The sequence below is a fragment of the Lontra canadensis genome, unplaced genomic scaffold, assembly GCF_010015895.1.
Source record: "Lontra canadensis isolate GAN:19392208 unplaced genomic scaffold, GSC_riverotter_1.0 scaffold62, whole genome shotgun sequence".
Lineage (NCBI taxonomy): Eukaryota > Metazoa > Chordata > Mammalia > Carnivora > Mustelidae > Lontra > Lontra canadensis.
This window is the reverse complement of record NW_022631056.1, coordinates 4228307-4243254: the sequence shown is the minus strand read 5'-3', so window position 1 is coordinate 4243254 and position 14948 is coordinate 4228307. Positions and strand designations below refer to the sequence as shown.

The 14948-nt window shown below is 38.6% G+C and overlaps 1 protein-coding gene across 3 annotated transcripts in view; it reads left to right on the top strand.

Moving 5' to 3' along the window:
* CXADR (CXADR Ig-like cell adhesion molecule) overlaps window positions 1–14948 on the top strand; it is a 59698-nt gene that overhangs the window by 10001 nt on the left and 34749 nt on the right. For all 3 annotated transcript variants that reach the window (XM_032878000.1, XM_032877999.1, XM_032877998.1), the window contains exon 2: window positions 12433–12599. In XM_032878000.1, the coding sequence (XP_032733891.1) occupies window positions 12433–12599 (167 nt within the window). The remainder of the gene's footprint in view (window positions 1–12432; window positions 12600–14948) is intronic.

Genomic DNA, 14948 nt, shown 5'->3' with positions numbered 1-14948 from the left:
AATTTCTTCTGTAATCCAGGGTTCCCTGGTCAGAGCTCAGTTCTGTCTCTGACATGGATTTATCTTACAGGCCAGTTTCTTTGCTCCTGCTCATGGACTGTGGTGTACAACTATGTACATTGGGGAGACTTTATTGTCGCAAATGTGGCTAGACTTTTTTTTTTTTTTGTAAAGTCCATTTATAAAACATTGGGACATTATATTTTTAACAAAAACAGAAGTAACCTTTGTCTCTAACTGCTTCAGCTCTTTCACATTTCTTTGAAAGTAAACCTCTTAGGAGCACCTGACTGGTTCAGTGGGTAGAGCATGCAACTCTTGATCTTAGAGTCATGAGTTTGAGCCCTATTTTGGGGGTAGAGTTTACTTCAAAAAATTTAAGAATTAAAGAAAAGTAAACCTTTTCTCTGAAGTATGACATATATAGAGAAGCACAAAGTTTAAAGCGTTATTTACAAGTAAACAGGTAAGAGTTTTCACAAAGCAGAAACATCTGTTTAATCTCACCCTGATCAGGAAATAGAATATATTCCACATTTCTCATTTGAAAACAATCCTTCAGGGGCACCTGGGTGGCTCAATTGGTTAAGTGGCTGCCTTCGGCTTAGGTTGTGGTCCTGGGATCAAGCCCCACATCCCCACATTGGGCTCTCTGCTCCCTCACTCTACCTGCCTGCTCCCCTTGTTTGTGCATACTCTCTCTTTGTCAAACAAATTCAACCCTGAAATCTTTAAACAAACAAAACAACCCTTCCTTGACCACACTTCACTCTTACTACTTTCCTTCTACCCTTGAGACCCAAGTTCCTCAAAACAGTGGTCACTTCTATTTCTCCTCATACATCTCAAGTTCACAGCCTTTCCTAGCTACTTCCCAACTCTCTTCTGATTTCTAACTATGTAGATTCATGTTAACACTATATAAATGGAATTATACAGTCTGTGTTTTTGTCTTTCACTTACCACATTAGAAAGATTATTGACTTTGTGTAGCTGTAGTCTGTTCATTTGCATTGCTATATGGGATTCTGTTGTGTGACTCTATCACAATTGATTTACCCATCTTACTACTAATGGACTTTTTTTCAATTTTTTGCTATTGTGAAAAATGCTGCTTTGTCATCCTCATTCTCGTGTTTCAGTGCAAATGCATACACATTTCCCTACCTGTGAATGGGGTCCCGAAGGTAATACCTATGTTTAGCTTCAGTTGAAATTGCCCAGCAGGTTTCCAAAATTGCTGGTGCCAGTTGATACTCCCACCAATAGAGTATGAGAGTTTCAGTTATTCCACATCCTCCTCAGGGTCTTTTTTCATTTTGGCTGTTCTGATGGGTGTGTAGTGCCATATCATTTTTTTTTAAACATCCTAATTATGGAAGTTTTCAAATATATAAAATGAAAAATGGTACGATAAAGCTCAGCTTCATCAACTATGAACTTGGATCGTTTGGATTCATGATCCCGTTCTGTAATCCTCCACTTTCTTTCCCATTCGTCTTCACAGATATTTCAGACTTGAAACTGTCTCCAGAAACCCCCTACCTATGTTTTTTCTGCCTCTTTTATTCCAAGTAAATGCTGTATGCCTCCTTTGTCAGAGAAGAAAAATAGAGGCTATCAGTTACAAATTCCCTTAATTTCTTGTACCTCAGGATATAAGCTTATTCATAATTGTACCAGTCTCTCGTGTCCTTTCCTTCATTCTTATCTATTAATTAGTTAGTTTATTAATTTATTTTATGGTTCACTTATTTATTTATTTTGGAGAGAGAGAGAAAGCACATTTGCACATGAGCTGGGGGAGGAGCAGGGAGAAGAGAATCTCCCGCAGACTCTCCCATGAGCGTTGAGTCCCATGCGGGGATCCATCTCACAACCCTGAGATCATTCATGACCTGAGCCAAAATTGAGTCTGACACATAACTGACTGAGCCACCCAGGCACCCCCCTCTATTCTTTTTTTTTTTTTTTAAAGATTTTATTTTATTTTACTTATTTATTTGACAGAGAGAGATCACAAGAGGGCAGAGAGGCAGGCAGAGGTGGGGGAAGCAGGCTCCCCACCAAGCAGACAGCCCGATGCAGGGCTCGATCCCAGGACCCTGAGATCACAACCAGAGCTGAAGGCAGAGGCTTAACCCACTGAGCCACCCAGGTACCCCCACCCCCCTCTATTTTTATTTAAAGTTGTCTTGTTTCCTATTTTCTAGGCACCTTTCTTTTGTGGGGTGTTGATCTTTCAGTCTCTGAGTTTTCTGCTGTGGTTATTTTTAAACCTCTTTCATTCTATTTGCTCTTTCCCTTTGACTTCGTATAAACATGTGCTACATTTCTTATTTCAAAACAACCTTTCCTTGACCCCCAATCACACTGTACCACTTTCCTCCTATACCCTTGAGAGCCAAGTTCCTCAAAACAGTAGTCGGTTCTGTCTCTACTCACACATCTCAACCTCTGTAGATAGATACATCCCATTGCAACTCCCCAGAGCCATCACTAAATTAGATTTGACCTAGGTCACTAGTTGTGCTCTTTTTTCAAACATAGTAGATACATTTCAGAGTCATTTGTTTACATAACATATTTTGAGTTTTTCTTGTATGGAAGGCACTGCTAAATGTGAGGGATAAAAGATTAAAAAATACCTTCTCAACAGTCGGAACTTATGTCCTAGTAGAAGTGATAAGCTTATAAGAGGACAGTGAATTGCCATGTTAGATACTGTTTATTGAAAGATGATACCGAGGGGCACCTGGATGGCTCAGTGGGTTAAGCCTCTGCCTTCCGCTCAGGTCATGGTCCTGGGGTCCTGGGATCAAGCCCCGCATAGGGCTGTCTGCTTGGTGGGGAGCCTGCTTCGCCCTCTCTCTGCCTGCCTCTCTGCCTACTTGTGATCTCTGTCTGTCAAATAAATAAATAAAATCTTTAAAAAAAAAAAAAAAAGAAAGAAAGTTGATACCGAGTTGTGTTGGAACTGTTCTAAAAGCTTTTCATACATTCTTTTATTTAATTCTTACAATAGAGTAGGCATTATTACTGTTAATATTAGGAGAAAAACACTGATTTAAAAAGGCTGGAAATTTGCCTATAGCCAAGCAGTTAGTAAGCTCAATATGAATTTGAACCCAGATCTGACTTTGGAGCCCATGCTATTAATGGATACAACTGCTTCCATAATTCAATATGCTAATGTGTCAGAAATGAATGTCTGTACGTGTAAGTGAGCTCCAGGAACTGCTGCTTACTGCCCTTGAGTTGTGGAAGAAGGGGAGGAGATGGACGTCAGGGAAAGACTTGTTGGTTGATTGTCTAAAATTAGGACTTACTTAGATCTGAAATAGATATTTTAGTTCAACACCCTTAATTTATGTGTGAGCCCTAAAGTAGCAACAACATGTCCAAAATGATAGTGGGTTTTGTTGTTGTTGTTTGTGACAGATGAGCAGATTCCTAGTCTGGTACTTATTTTCCTGTTAAAAAAAGTTCGCCCAGGGGCACTTGTCTGGCTCCATCCGTAGAGTGATGCTGCAGCTCTTGCTCTTGGAGTTGTGAATTCAAGCCCCACATTGGATGTAGAGATGACCTAAAAATAAAGTTAAAAAACAAAACAAAAACAGATAAAGATTCACCCAAATTCCTGAGCCATGTGCTACCTAAAATTCCTTCTCCTTAGAAGTTTAGTATAGCAGAGGAAAAGTGTGTATTCCAAACCCTCCTCCACTCACGGTGATTGGAGTAGAGTCTAAAACCTCCCGGTGATTCACAGTGCCATTTATTTATTTAAAATTTTTATTTATTTATTTGTCAGAGAGAGAGTGCACATGCTGGGAGAGCAGCAGGCAGAGGGAGAAGCAAGCTCCTCCCCACTGAGCAAGGACCCTGATATACTGGCCTAGATCCCAGGAGCTGGGATGGTGACCTGAGCAGAAGGCAGCTTAACCGACTGAGCCAGGTGTCCCCATAGTGATTTTTAAAACAAGATCTCTGTGTTCAAGGGTGTTTACTGGTGAACTTCTACTTACAGGATCAATGTGGCTTGGCAGTCTTGTATCTTGCTCCCCATAGTGGCTTAGACACCTCTCAGTATCTCTTTCTTCATTGTAAAATGGGGTAATGGTCATACCTCCTTCAGAGTTATGAGAATTTAGAGTTAATATATATACACTTTGGGAAAGTGCCTGACACATAATAAGCACCCAGTTACTGTTACTGTTTGTTGTTAAGATAATGATTTCCCCGTTTCCATCTCTGTTTACTTCCTGGACACCTGTGGGGAGTGGGGAGCTTGGAATTTGCATTTAAAAAACTGCATAGAAAAGCATAGAAGTCCACTTAATGTCATTTCTCATTCTTATTAACTTACCTAAATATAAGTATTATTTTCTTAGCTCTGAGTACATATTAACTGACTGTACTGGGTACCCCACATGGGAATTAAATAAGCAAAACCTCTAAAGCAAAGGGCATAATTTCTACCTTCCTCTAAGTGTTTTTCATCTCTCCCCCAGCAATATTGAAAGGCCTAGTTGGAGTACTTAACTATAACATTAACATATTTAAAATGTTGTTTTTTGTTTTTACTTTTTACTTTCTAGAAACACTCACTATTTAGGTGACTTATAAATTGCTAATCCCAAAGCAACTTCCTGGTGAGAAGGAAAGTTGCCTCAGGTTGGAGGGAGGGTCCAGGAAATGATCTAAATAGCATGGCAGTTGCATTTTTTAAAAGCATTTCTATTTCTATTTCTATTATTTTTATTTTTTAAAGTAAACTCTGCACCCAGTAGGAGGCTCAAATTCAGACTCTGAGATCAAGAGTCACTTAACTCTACTGACTGAGCAGCCAGGTGCTCTGGCAGTTGCATTTTTGCAGTTATTGGAATATCCTAAAGATTTGATGGCTAACACAGGCATCTGTAGTATTTGTTATCAGATACACACAACAGAATTACACTTGTCCTGATCAACATGTCCCTTAAATGGATCAGTTCCTGATTTACCCAGTTTGTTTCTTAACATTAAAATATTAATTCTTGTTACACTCTTTGACATTTCTCAAAAGGAGTTAGTACCAAGTAAATTATAACCACTGATGATTAAGGTCATCATAATGTAGCCCTTCCCAAGAAATCAAAGAAATATGCAAGACTTTCAGAAGGTAAATTTAAATTTTTTTTTTCCTAGTCTTTTCCCCCCTTTTTTGTTAATATCTTTGGAATGACTCCAGATATTTTGAGAAACCATGCATCAGTATGTAGTATTTTTTTATTTTTGTTTCTTGTTTTAAGGGTAGTTGAAAAAATAGGACAAGTAAGTTTTCTTCAGCTACAGTTGTGATTTCAGAATGTTTACAAATAGGTTTCTTTTTAAATTTTTCCTGATGTCCAGTTTCTCTCATTTTAATGTAATTATATGTAAAGTTGTTTACATGTTAATTTCTTAATTAGATTTGCTAATATTTCTTGTAATGTGAGTATTAAATTAATAAACATCAGTCTTTGCTCCTATCAGTACATGATCAGGTTTGTTCAGCTTTTTCTGAGCTCTATTTCCTGTATGGGATCATTGTTCCATTCCTTTGCTCTCCTGGATTCATGGTCTCCTGTGGCCCTCCTTCTTACACTTTTCCCACAAGGACTGATGGCTTTGTGTCCCATTAATCACCACCTCTTTCATACAGTTCCTTCATCTTCCCTCTACTCTGAGCTCTGCTCTCCACTTAAAGTTTATCAGTTTTGGCCAATGCCAGGTCTGGGTTTTTTTTTGTTTGTTTTATTTTTAATATTTTATTAAATTTAATTATTTCTTATTTTAGAGAGAGAGCGGAAGAAAGTGTGAGCAGAGGGAGGGGCAGAGGGAGAGGGAGAAAAGTTTCTAGCAAACTGCCCGCTGAGTGCAGAGCCTACCTCTGGGCTCCCATCTCAGGACCCTGAGATTATGACCTGAGCCAAATCCGGAGTTGGGCTATTAACCAACTGAGCCACCCAGGCTTCCCTCCAGGGGTATATTGAATGAGGCTTGGGACATAACCCTCCAGAGATGAAGCCCTGAGACACTGACAACGGAGTGAAAGTGTGGGTGCTTAGGATGAGGCCCCATAAACAGCTCCCAACAATAGAGGAACATCTTGTGCAATGGGGAGGAGGCAATTAACACTGCCTATGAAGAAAAGGGAAGCTTCACAGAGGAGGTGACAGGTAAGAGGTACTTTGAAAAGTGGCTAGAGTTGCTCTCAGTTGGAGAAGGTGGAGCAGGGGAAGAAGTGGGCAGCTGCACAAACACAAGTACTCCACCAGCAGGACTTAAAACCTTTTGCTCCTCAGAACTTCCTCTCATTTCTTCGATTTCCTATGTTTGATTGGCTCTAGATGCTTTGTTGTAGTTCTGTCCTTTTTTTTTTTTTTTAACATTTTATTTATTTATTTGTCAGAGACATGTGAGAGAGGGAATAAATACAAGCAGGGGAGAGGGAGAAGCAGGCTTCCTGCAGAGCAAGGAGCCTGGAGCTCCATATGGGACTCGATTCCAGGACCCTGGTATCATGACCTGAGCTGAAGGCAGATGCTTAATGGCTGAGCCACCCAGGCGCCCCTTCAGTTTCATCTTTAATAGAGAAAGGTCTCAAGTGATTTTCACCTACTTTTAGCTGCATTAAAACTTGTTAATTTTTCTCTGTTTTGAAATAGACCATCTTTCATCTGTTTTCTTCCTTCTCTGATAAGAAGGTACTTGTGCCTATGAGTTGTGTTTTTTTTTTTTTCTTTTCTGTCTCTCCTTCCTTCTGTCCTTTTTTAGCTGAGTCTTTGACTTTGAAATCAAATGTGAAATGTTCACAGGAGGTACAGAGTAGGAAGGACTCACGGTAAAGTAGGAACTTCAGTAAAGCAGGAAAAGTGCTTATGATGGAGTCCTCATCAGCTGCACGAGGTGTACATGGAGGACATCTAATTCAATTTTGGGCACAAGGAATTAATCCATGTTTGGGCACAAAGAATGGCTCCCAGAAGAAGTGCCTGGACTCAGTGATCTTTAAAATCCCTGTGCATATGCCATCACTGGTCAGACTTAACATTTAGTACCTTTTGTTAGACGTAAAAACATGAAAAATAAGTTTGAGCTATTCTGTTTTGTTTCCCAAGTGATAGAACAACAGAAAACCTTCCTCTTCTCAGCAAGTTTGTTAAAAGCTAGCTTCTGGTTTTCTGACCTAATACAGTTAGATTTGTGGTTTTTTTCCTCCCTAGCTTTGATGTTCTCTATTTTTAAGACTTTACTTACTTAAAACATAATTGAAATTTCTCACATTTACTTTTTTCTCTCTTTAAGTCAGCCATAAAGTTTCATGAGCACTTTCTACTTTCCAGTGATTTTAAGATTACGAGGAGGAAAAGATACCTGAAGACCTTCCAGGTCAATGGGTAACTTAAACTTGAAGGAGTCTGTTAGAGAGATCAAAACAGGTCCTCAGTTCAAAACGTTGCCTTCCTGCTAGAGGAATATAGTCTTCAGTCATCTTCATTTCTTCGTCGTTCTTAGGGCACAAACAGATCTTCCATGTTTGGTAGGAGATGACAACATCAAGGCTAAAAACATACTTTGATGAGCTGATGTCATTTTGATGCTCCAGTAGAAGTCAGACTGGGCAGAAGAGAAACTCTGAAGATTCAAGTGTTTGAAATGTGAAGATTAAAAAAAAGCTAGCAGAAAACTGGGAGATGTTATTTCACTCACTGCCAAAATTAGTTGTGATTCAGTGTGTTTACTTACATAATCCAGTGCTGAGCACTTATTAACTGGATTTTGCAGACTGGGAGTTCATGGTGTTCTACATATTTTATCATACTGAACATAAGTTTAAATGAAATTATAAGATTTGTTATTTGATTTAGTTTTCAGGCTATGTTTGAACCTGCAAGTAGTTTGCAGTTTAAATTATCACTTAATTTGCTGCATAAATAAAATTGGGCAGCACCTATTAGGAAAGAATCCCCCGAGACACTGCATGGGACTGAGTGTCAGTCTTTTGTCTCCTACAATTTGTGACTGTTGCTTACTTCAACACTTGAAAAACTATGCCTCTGTGCAAAGAGCCCCTTTGGTGTTGCTAGGAAACCCAATAACTGTTTTGTACAATCTTGAGATTTTAATTCACTTCTAGTGCAACACTTTGAAGAGCAGTTGAATGTTTTAAACATTTTTTTAAAAAAATAAATGTTGAAAGCCATTTAAAATTCCTTTTATTTAATTTATTTATTTATTTATTTTTAGCAGCACACACATTAAGAAAATATCAGTGTAAAGCAGAAATGGGCAGCCACCTTTCTTAATCTCAGTTCTCAAAAACTAACTGCTCTCAACAGTTTGGGATATATCTTTGCAGATCATTTTTATACATATGTAACTGTTTCTAAAGTAGTGTTTTAAGATAAAAGTAATTTTTATGTGTCAAACAAGAAAGAATGAAAGATACTATCATGAAAATTGAATTGCATTTTATTCTAATGACTGTGCAATAGAAGTACAGAGAGCCTGGTTAGGAGTAATTGAATATGTATACATTTAGATACTTGGTGTCATTTAACTTTTTTTATTTTATAAAATAAAAACTCAAAAAGCACAGAGGAACCAGAAAGTTTAAAAAATTTTTTTAATAAAATTTCATTTTCTTGTATATTCTGGCTTGATATTTTTGAGCTATGTCTTCATTAATTTTGGAATGGAATTTTCATTCTGGGGTATACTCAGATTATTCTTACCATAATACATAAAGTATCAATACCCAGACAAATTAAATGGAAGTAACAACTTGTAGTAGCCATGGAAAGGAGGTCTTCAAGTAGCAGGAACAACTTCTGGTAGATTAATACTCTTTTTCAACCTTTATAAAACTGATCAAATTTATAATCTAGTCACCAGTTCTTTTCTGCTACTGTGCAAGGAACTACAACAGGAGATAGAGGTAGCCACAAAAATTTTCAAACCCTTTTGGAGCTAATGATTTAAATCAGGACATGGAATTTTAAAATTTACTTAAAAATACAAGGTATGGGAAGAAGATAAGCTCATCCACATCTAGAACACATGACAAAACCTTGGAGGCTGCCCAAGTCAATTTCACAATAAAGCTTATAAAGTAAAACAACCCCAAGATAGTATATACTAAATAAATGCCAAATGGGTGATCGTGTAGCAGAAAGTAAAGTACTGTGAATATTTGTAGGAAAACAGAAAGAAAAATCACTGTAGGCTAGAGAGGTAGGAGAATGCCTAAGTGAATGAGGTAGGAATTAGAACTGAATTTATCAGAAATGATAGAAAGTATTTATTCAGAGGATTGAATATTAATTCAGGAGAAACACTTGAGATTATACACATAAATACCAAATTATAATTTTAAATAGAATTGTGGACATAAAACGGAGATTGGAATAGTAATGGACCTTTTTTTAGGATATTAAGTAGTCCATTTGGGCTGAATCAGTGGGTTTGGATGGTCTGTCATCAGTCTTTGCTGTGTAACAAACCAACCCAAACTCTAGAGGCTTAAAGCAAAAAATTATGTGTTGCTTTGTGATCCTGTGGGTCCCAGTTTAGGCCGGGCTGAGATGGGAAGTTCTGGTAGCTCATGGGGCTGCAGGCATCTGGTCTAGAACTGGGGCTGGAGATTCTAGGGTAGCTGTTGAACACCTCCGTTCTCTCCTGTTTGGTTTGGTCGCTCTGTGGCAGGGGTCTGGAGAGGGCGAGGGTGGGAGCAGCTGGGTCACTTGAGGTCTCACCTCGGAACTCAGACAGCAGCACTCAGACTATATTCTCTTGGTCAGAGTTAGCCAGCCCCTGATTTAAGGGAGCAGTCTTGTGTCCAGTTTCGATCTGCTATTTGAGAAGTGCACTTAAATGTGATTAAAAGCTCATAATGGTGCTTGAATTATAAATGGTTTGAATGTAACTTCTTTCATTCTCAATCTATTGGCTTCAACTTTATTAACATTTTATTACAAGTGACAGTCAATATGTATTATGCTTTCTTGGGGATAATGAAAGGATCTTGGGATGGCTAATCATTTAATTCTTCATTTTGGTTTGGTCTGTTGGGATTTATTATTTGAAAAACAACCTCAAAATCCATCATTATGGAGAATTAGGACTTGATTTACTTACTCTTAATTTTTCTGTAAGATGTTAGTATTTTGGTGGCAGCAGGGGAAGGAAAGGGGAGAGAGGCAAGTCCTCATTACCATAGTCTCAGTGCTTAGGGCCTCTTCCAGGTCATCCTCTGGCTCTGCAAGGCAGAGTTGGGTGATGGGGAGGACCAAGTGAATGACCATTTGAGACTAAGGTTCTGCATACAGAAAATGTTGGATTATCTCAAGGAAAACGGATGTGGCAAACTAGTGCTATGCAAACCTTCTAGTGTAAATAGTTTAAAAAATAAGTTTTGTGTGGTAGTTTATTTACATACTAAATTTACATTTTATATCAAATTGTTGACTTTTTCAAACTTTGATCTTATAAGATATACATAGTAAACCTATTTTTATATGTGAATTGATATGAACAGAATTGCTTTTCTCTTGAAAAACAAAATGTGAAAGGATTATAAACTAAGTATTTTTTTCTCTGATATATCCAGAAACTACCATTATGCTTGTACCCTACTTTTACCTTTTTTTGCATGTAAATGATACTAGTTTTGTTATAGTAAACCATTAGCGGCAAAGAGGAGGCTTATTGTTCAGTTCTTATAAAGATACAGTGGATTTAAACCATCTTTAATAGACTCAATCAGAAGTCTTGGAATTTTTGGGCCTCAGGACATCTTATTTTGGTTTTTATATACTTTTCAAATATTGCCATGATTCAGCATTTATTCTCTGTGATCTAAGTAGAAATTTTATAGAATACAGATTCCAGAATAAGTAACAGAATTTTAAGATGTCTTTTTAATAATAATATGATGGACTTTTTCAGAAGAGAGATTGGAAGGGATGAACAGTAAGAAAAGTCTTAAAGATAATAATTAAAGTCAACTATTTGATAAATTCAAAAATACCTAAATTGATGGCATTTCTTCTCTTTGAGTTGTCATCAGATTTATTGCTTAGATTTATTGCTTAGATTTATTGCTTAACCAACTGGGTAGCTCAGTTGGTTAAGTGTTTGACTCTTAAAAAAAAAAAAAAAAGGCATCTGACTTTTGATTTCATCTCAGGTCATGATCTCAGGGTCCTGAGATTGAGAAGATAAGTCCCAGGTCAGGCACTGGGCCTGAAGCCTGAGTCTGTCTCTCCCTCTTCCCCTCCCCATCGCTCAGCACTCTCTCAAAAAAAAAAAAAAAAAAAAAAAAAAAAGAAGTATTTTTAAGCATTCAGTAAAAATTACAGAATCTAACAAAGATTTATTTAACATAAGCTCTTTGCTCAGTGTAGGACTTGAACTCATGACTCTGAGATGAAGAGCCCATGCTCTATTGACTGAGCCAGCTGGGCCCCTCTAATTTAATAAAAATTTAGAATTAAAGAAACCTTGGTAGAAAACCCATCAAGATTCCAGATGAATGGATAAAGATGGTGTAGTGTACACACACACGCACACACACACATACACATACATACATATATATATCTATACAATTTGCAATGATGTGGATGGAACTAGAGGGTTTTATGCTAAACGAAATTAGTCAATCAGAGATAGACAGTTATCATATGATCTCACTGATCTGTGCAATTTGAGAAATAAGGCAGAGGATCATAAGGGAAAGAGAGGGAAAAATGAAACAAGATGAAACCAGGCACCCGAGAGGGAGACATTCTTAATCTCAGGAAACAAATTGAGGGTTTCTGCAGTGGAGGGGTGTGGGATGGGTGGGTGGGTGGGTGATGGACATTGGGGAGGGTATGTGTTGTGATGAGCACGGTGAATTGTGTAAAACAGATGAATCACCCACCTGCACCCCTGAAACAAATAATACATTATATGTTAATAATAAAAAAAAGAAAGACAGCCTGTCAAAATCCATCAGCATGTGCCCCAGCAGAAAGAGTTACCAGAGTGTCTGGCACTATGACAAGTAGGAATTAATGTAGCCCCGAGTTAGTACAATATAACTGACCTTTTAGAGACTCTAGCTAAGTTCAGTTTTAAACATCTGCTTGGATATAGGATACCCTCTACTAATAGAAAACTTGTATCTCATATGATGTTGGGAGATTCACAATGCTCTTAAAGGAAATTGTATCAAATAAGATGATACTAATATTGGCATTCCATTTCTACAAAGGCACAAACTGAAAACTGGGGACCACTGAGCTTAAACCTCATCACTCTGGACACAAATCACATCCTGTTCTATTGAACAGCTGGGGTGCGGTGAGTGTGCTGCCAGCCTAACAGAGGATGCTTAGTCCCTATGTGTGTTTCTTTCTCCAGATTTCACCAGCAGTTTGAGTATCATTACTCCTGATCAGATGATTGAAAAGGCCAAAGGAGAAACTGCTTATTTGCCGTGCAAATTTACCCTTAGTCCAGAAGACCAGGGACCACTGGACATCGAGTGGCTGCTATCACCAGCTGATAATCAGAAGGTGGATCAAGTGGTAAGTTCGCTAAATGCTTGCTCACTTAGTAGATGTCCATTGAACTTCTTAGGTGTCCGTCACTGTAGACTATGTAGAAAGCCCCAGGCTTCTCTGGCTTGTGGTCTGGGTGAGGAAGGCAGTCACTGTGAGGGAAAGTGAGGACATGCGTGTAATGGATGAAATGGTTAAGTGACCTAAGATTTTTTTTTTTTTTAAGATTTTATTTATTTATTTGACAGAGAGAGATCACAAGTAGGCAGAGAGGCAGGCAGAGAGAGAGGAAGGGAAGCAGGGTCCCTGCTGAGCAGAGAGCCCGATGTGGGGCTTGATCCCAGGACCCTGGGATCATGACCTGGGCCGAAGGCAGAGGCTTTAACCCACTGAGCCACCCAGGCCTAAGATTTCTTAGTGAGGGCTTTAAGGAAGAAGAGGAGCTTAGGAATGTTCTGAAAATCTGGAGTTGGACATGTGAGTCAGGGAGTGGTAGGAGGAGGGTGTGTGGAGAAGGCTTGATAGATAGCATGGTAGGAATATGCATAATGTGTTAGGGGACAGCAAGTAAACGAGACTTTGTGAAAAATTACAATTCAACTTTTTGTTTTTTGTTTTACTTTTTAATTTTTTTTTTTTATTATTCATTTATTTGACAGAGAGAGAGAGAGAGAGAGATCACAAGTAGGCAGAGAGGCAGGCAGAAAGAGGGGGAAGCAGGCTCACTGCTGAGCAGAGAGCCCCATGTGGGGCTCGATCCCAGGACCCTGAGATCATGACCTGAGCTGAAGGCAGAGGCTTAACCCACTGAACCACCCAGGCGCCCCACTTTTTAATTTTTTTTTTTAAAGAATTCATTTTTTAACACAAGGATTCTCTTACCAGTATAAGAGTCATCGAGTGTAACAGTGTAGTGCAAATACATATTTACAACAGTCTGTTTTCCATATTCTTCAAATTAAATATCCTGAATAATTTCTTTTTTTTTAATCATGTCTTTTTTTTTTTTTTTTTTAATTTTATTTTTTATAAACATATATTTTTTTCCCCAGGGGTACCGGTCTGTGAATCGCCAGGTTTACACACTTCACAGCACTCACCATAGCACATACCCTCCCCAATGTCCATAATAACCCCAACCCCCCAACCCCCCTCCCCCCAGCAACCCTCAGTTTGTTTTGTGAAATTAAGAGTCACTTATGGTTTATCTCCCTCCCAATTCCATCTTGCTTCATTTACTCTTCTCCTACCCCCTTAACCCCCATGTTGCATCTCCTCTCCCTCATATCAGGGAGATCATATGATAGTTGTCTTTCTCCGATTGACTTATTTCGCTAAGCATGATACCCTCTAGTTCCATCCACGTCGTCGCAAATGGCAAGATTTCATTTCTTTTGATGGCTGCATAGTATTCCATTGTGTATATATACCACATCTTCTTTATCCATTCATCTGTTGATGGACATCTAGGTTCTTTCCATAGTTTGGCTATTGTAGACATTGCTGCTATAAACATTCGGGTGCACGTGCCCCTTCGGATCACTACGTTTGTATCTTTAGGGTAAATACCCAGCAGTGCAATTGCTGGGTCATAGGGTAGTTCTATTTTCAACATTTTGAGGAACCTCCATGCTGTTTTCCAGAGTGGTTGCACCAGCTTGCATTCCCACCAACAGTGTAGGAGGGTTCCCCTTTCTCCGCATCCTCGCCAGCATCTGTCATTTCCTGACTTGTTAATTTTAGCCATTCTGACTGGTGTGAGGTGGTATCTCATTGTGGTTTTGATTTGTATTTCCCTGATGCCGAGTGATACGGAGCACTTTTTCATGTGTCTGTTGGCCATCTGGATGTCTTCTTTGCAGAAATGTCTGTTCATGTCTTTTGCCCATTTCTTGATTGGATTATTTGTTCTTTGGGTGTTGAGTTGGCTAAGTTCTTTATAGATTCTGGACACTAGCCCTTTATCTGATAGGTCGTTTGCAAATATCTTCTCCCATTCTGTCAGTTGTCTTTTGGTTTTGTTAACTGTTTCCTTTGCTGTGCAAAAGCTTTTGATCTTGATAAAATCCCAATAGTTCATTTTTGCCCTTGCTTCCCTTGCCTTTGGCGATGTTCCTAGGAAGATGTTGCTGCGGCTGAGGTCGAAGAAGTTGCTGCCTGTGTTCTCCTCAAGGATGTTGATGGATTCCTTTCTCACATTGAGGTCCTTCATCCATTTTGAGTCTATTTTCGTGTGTGGTGTAAGGAAATGATCCAATTTCATTTTTCTGCATGTGGCTATCCAATTTTCCCAACACCATTTATTGAAGAGCCTGTCTTTTTTCCATTGGACATTCTTTCCTGCTTTGTCGAAGATTAGTTGACCATAGAGTTGAG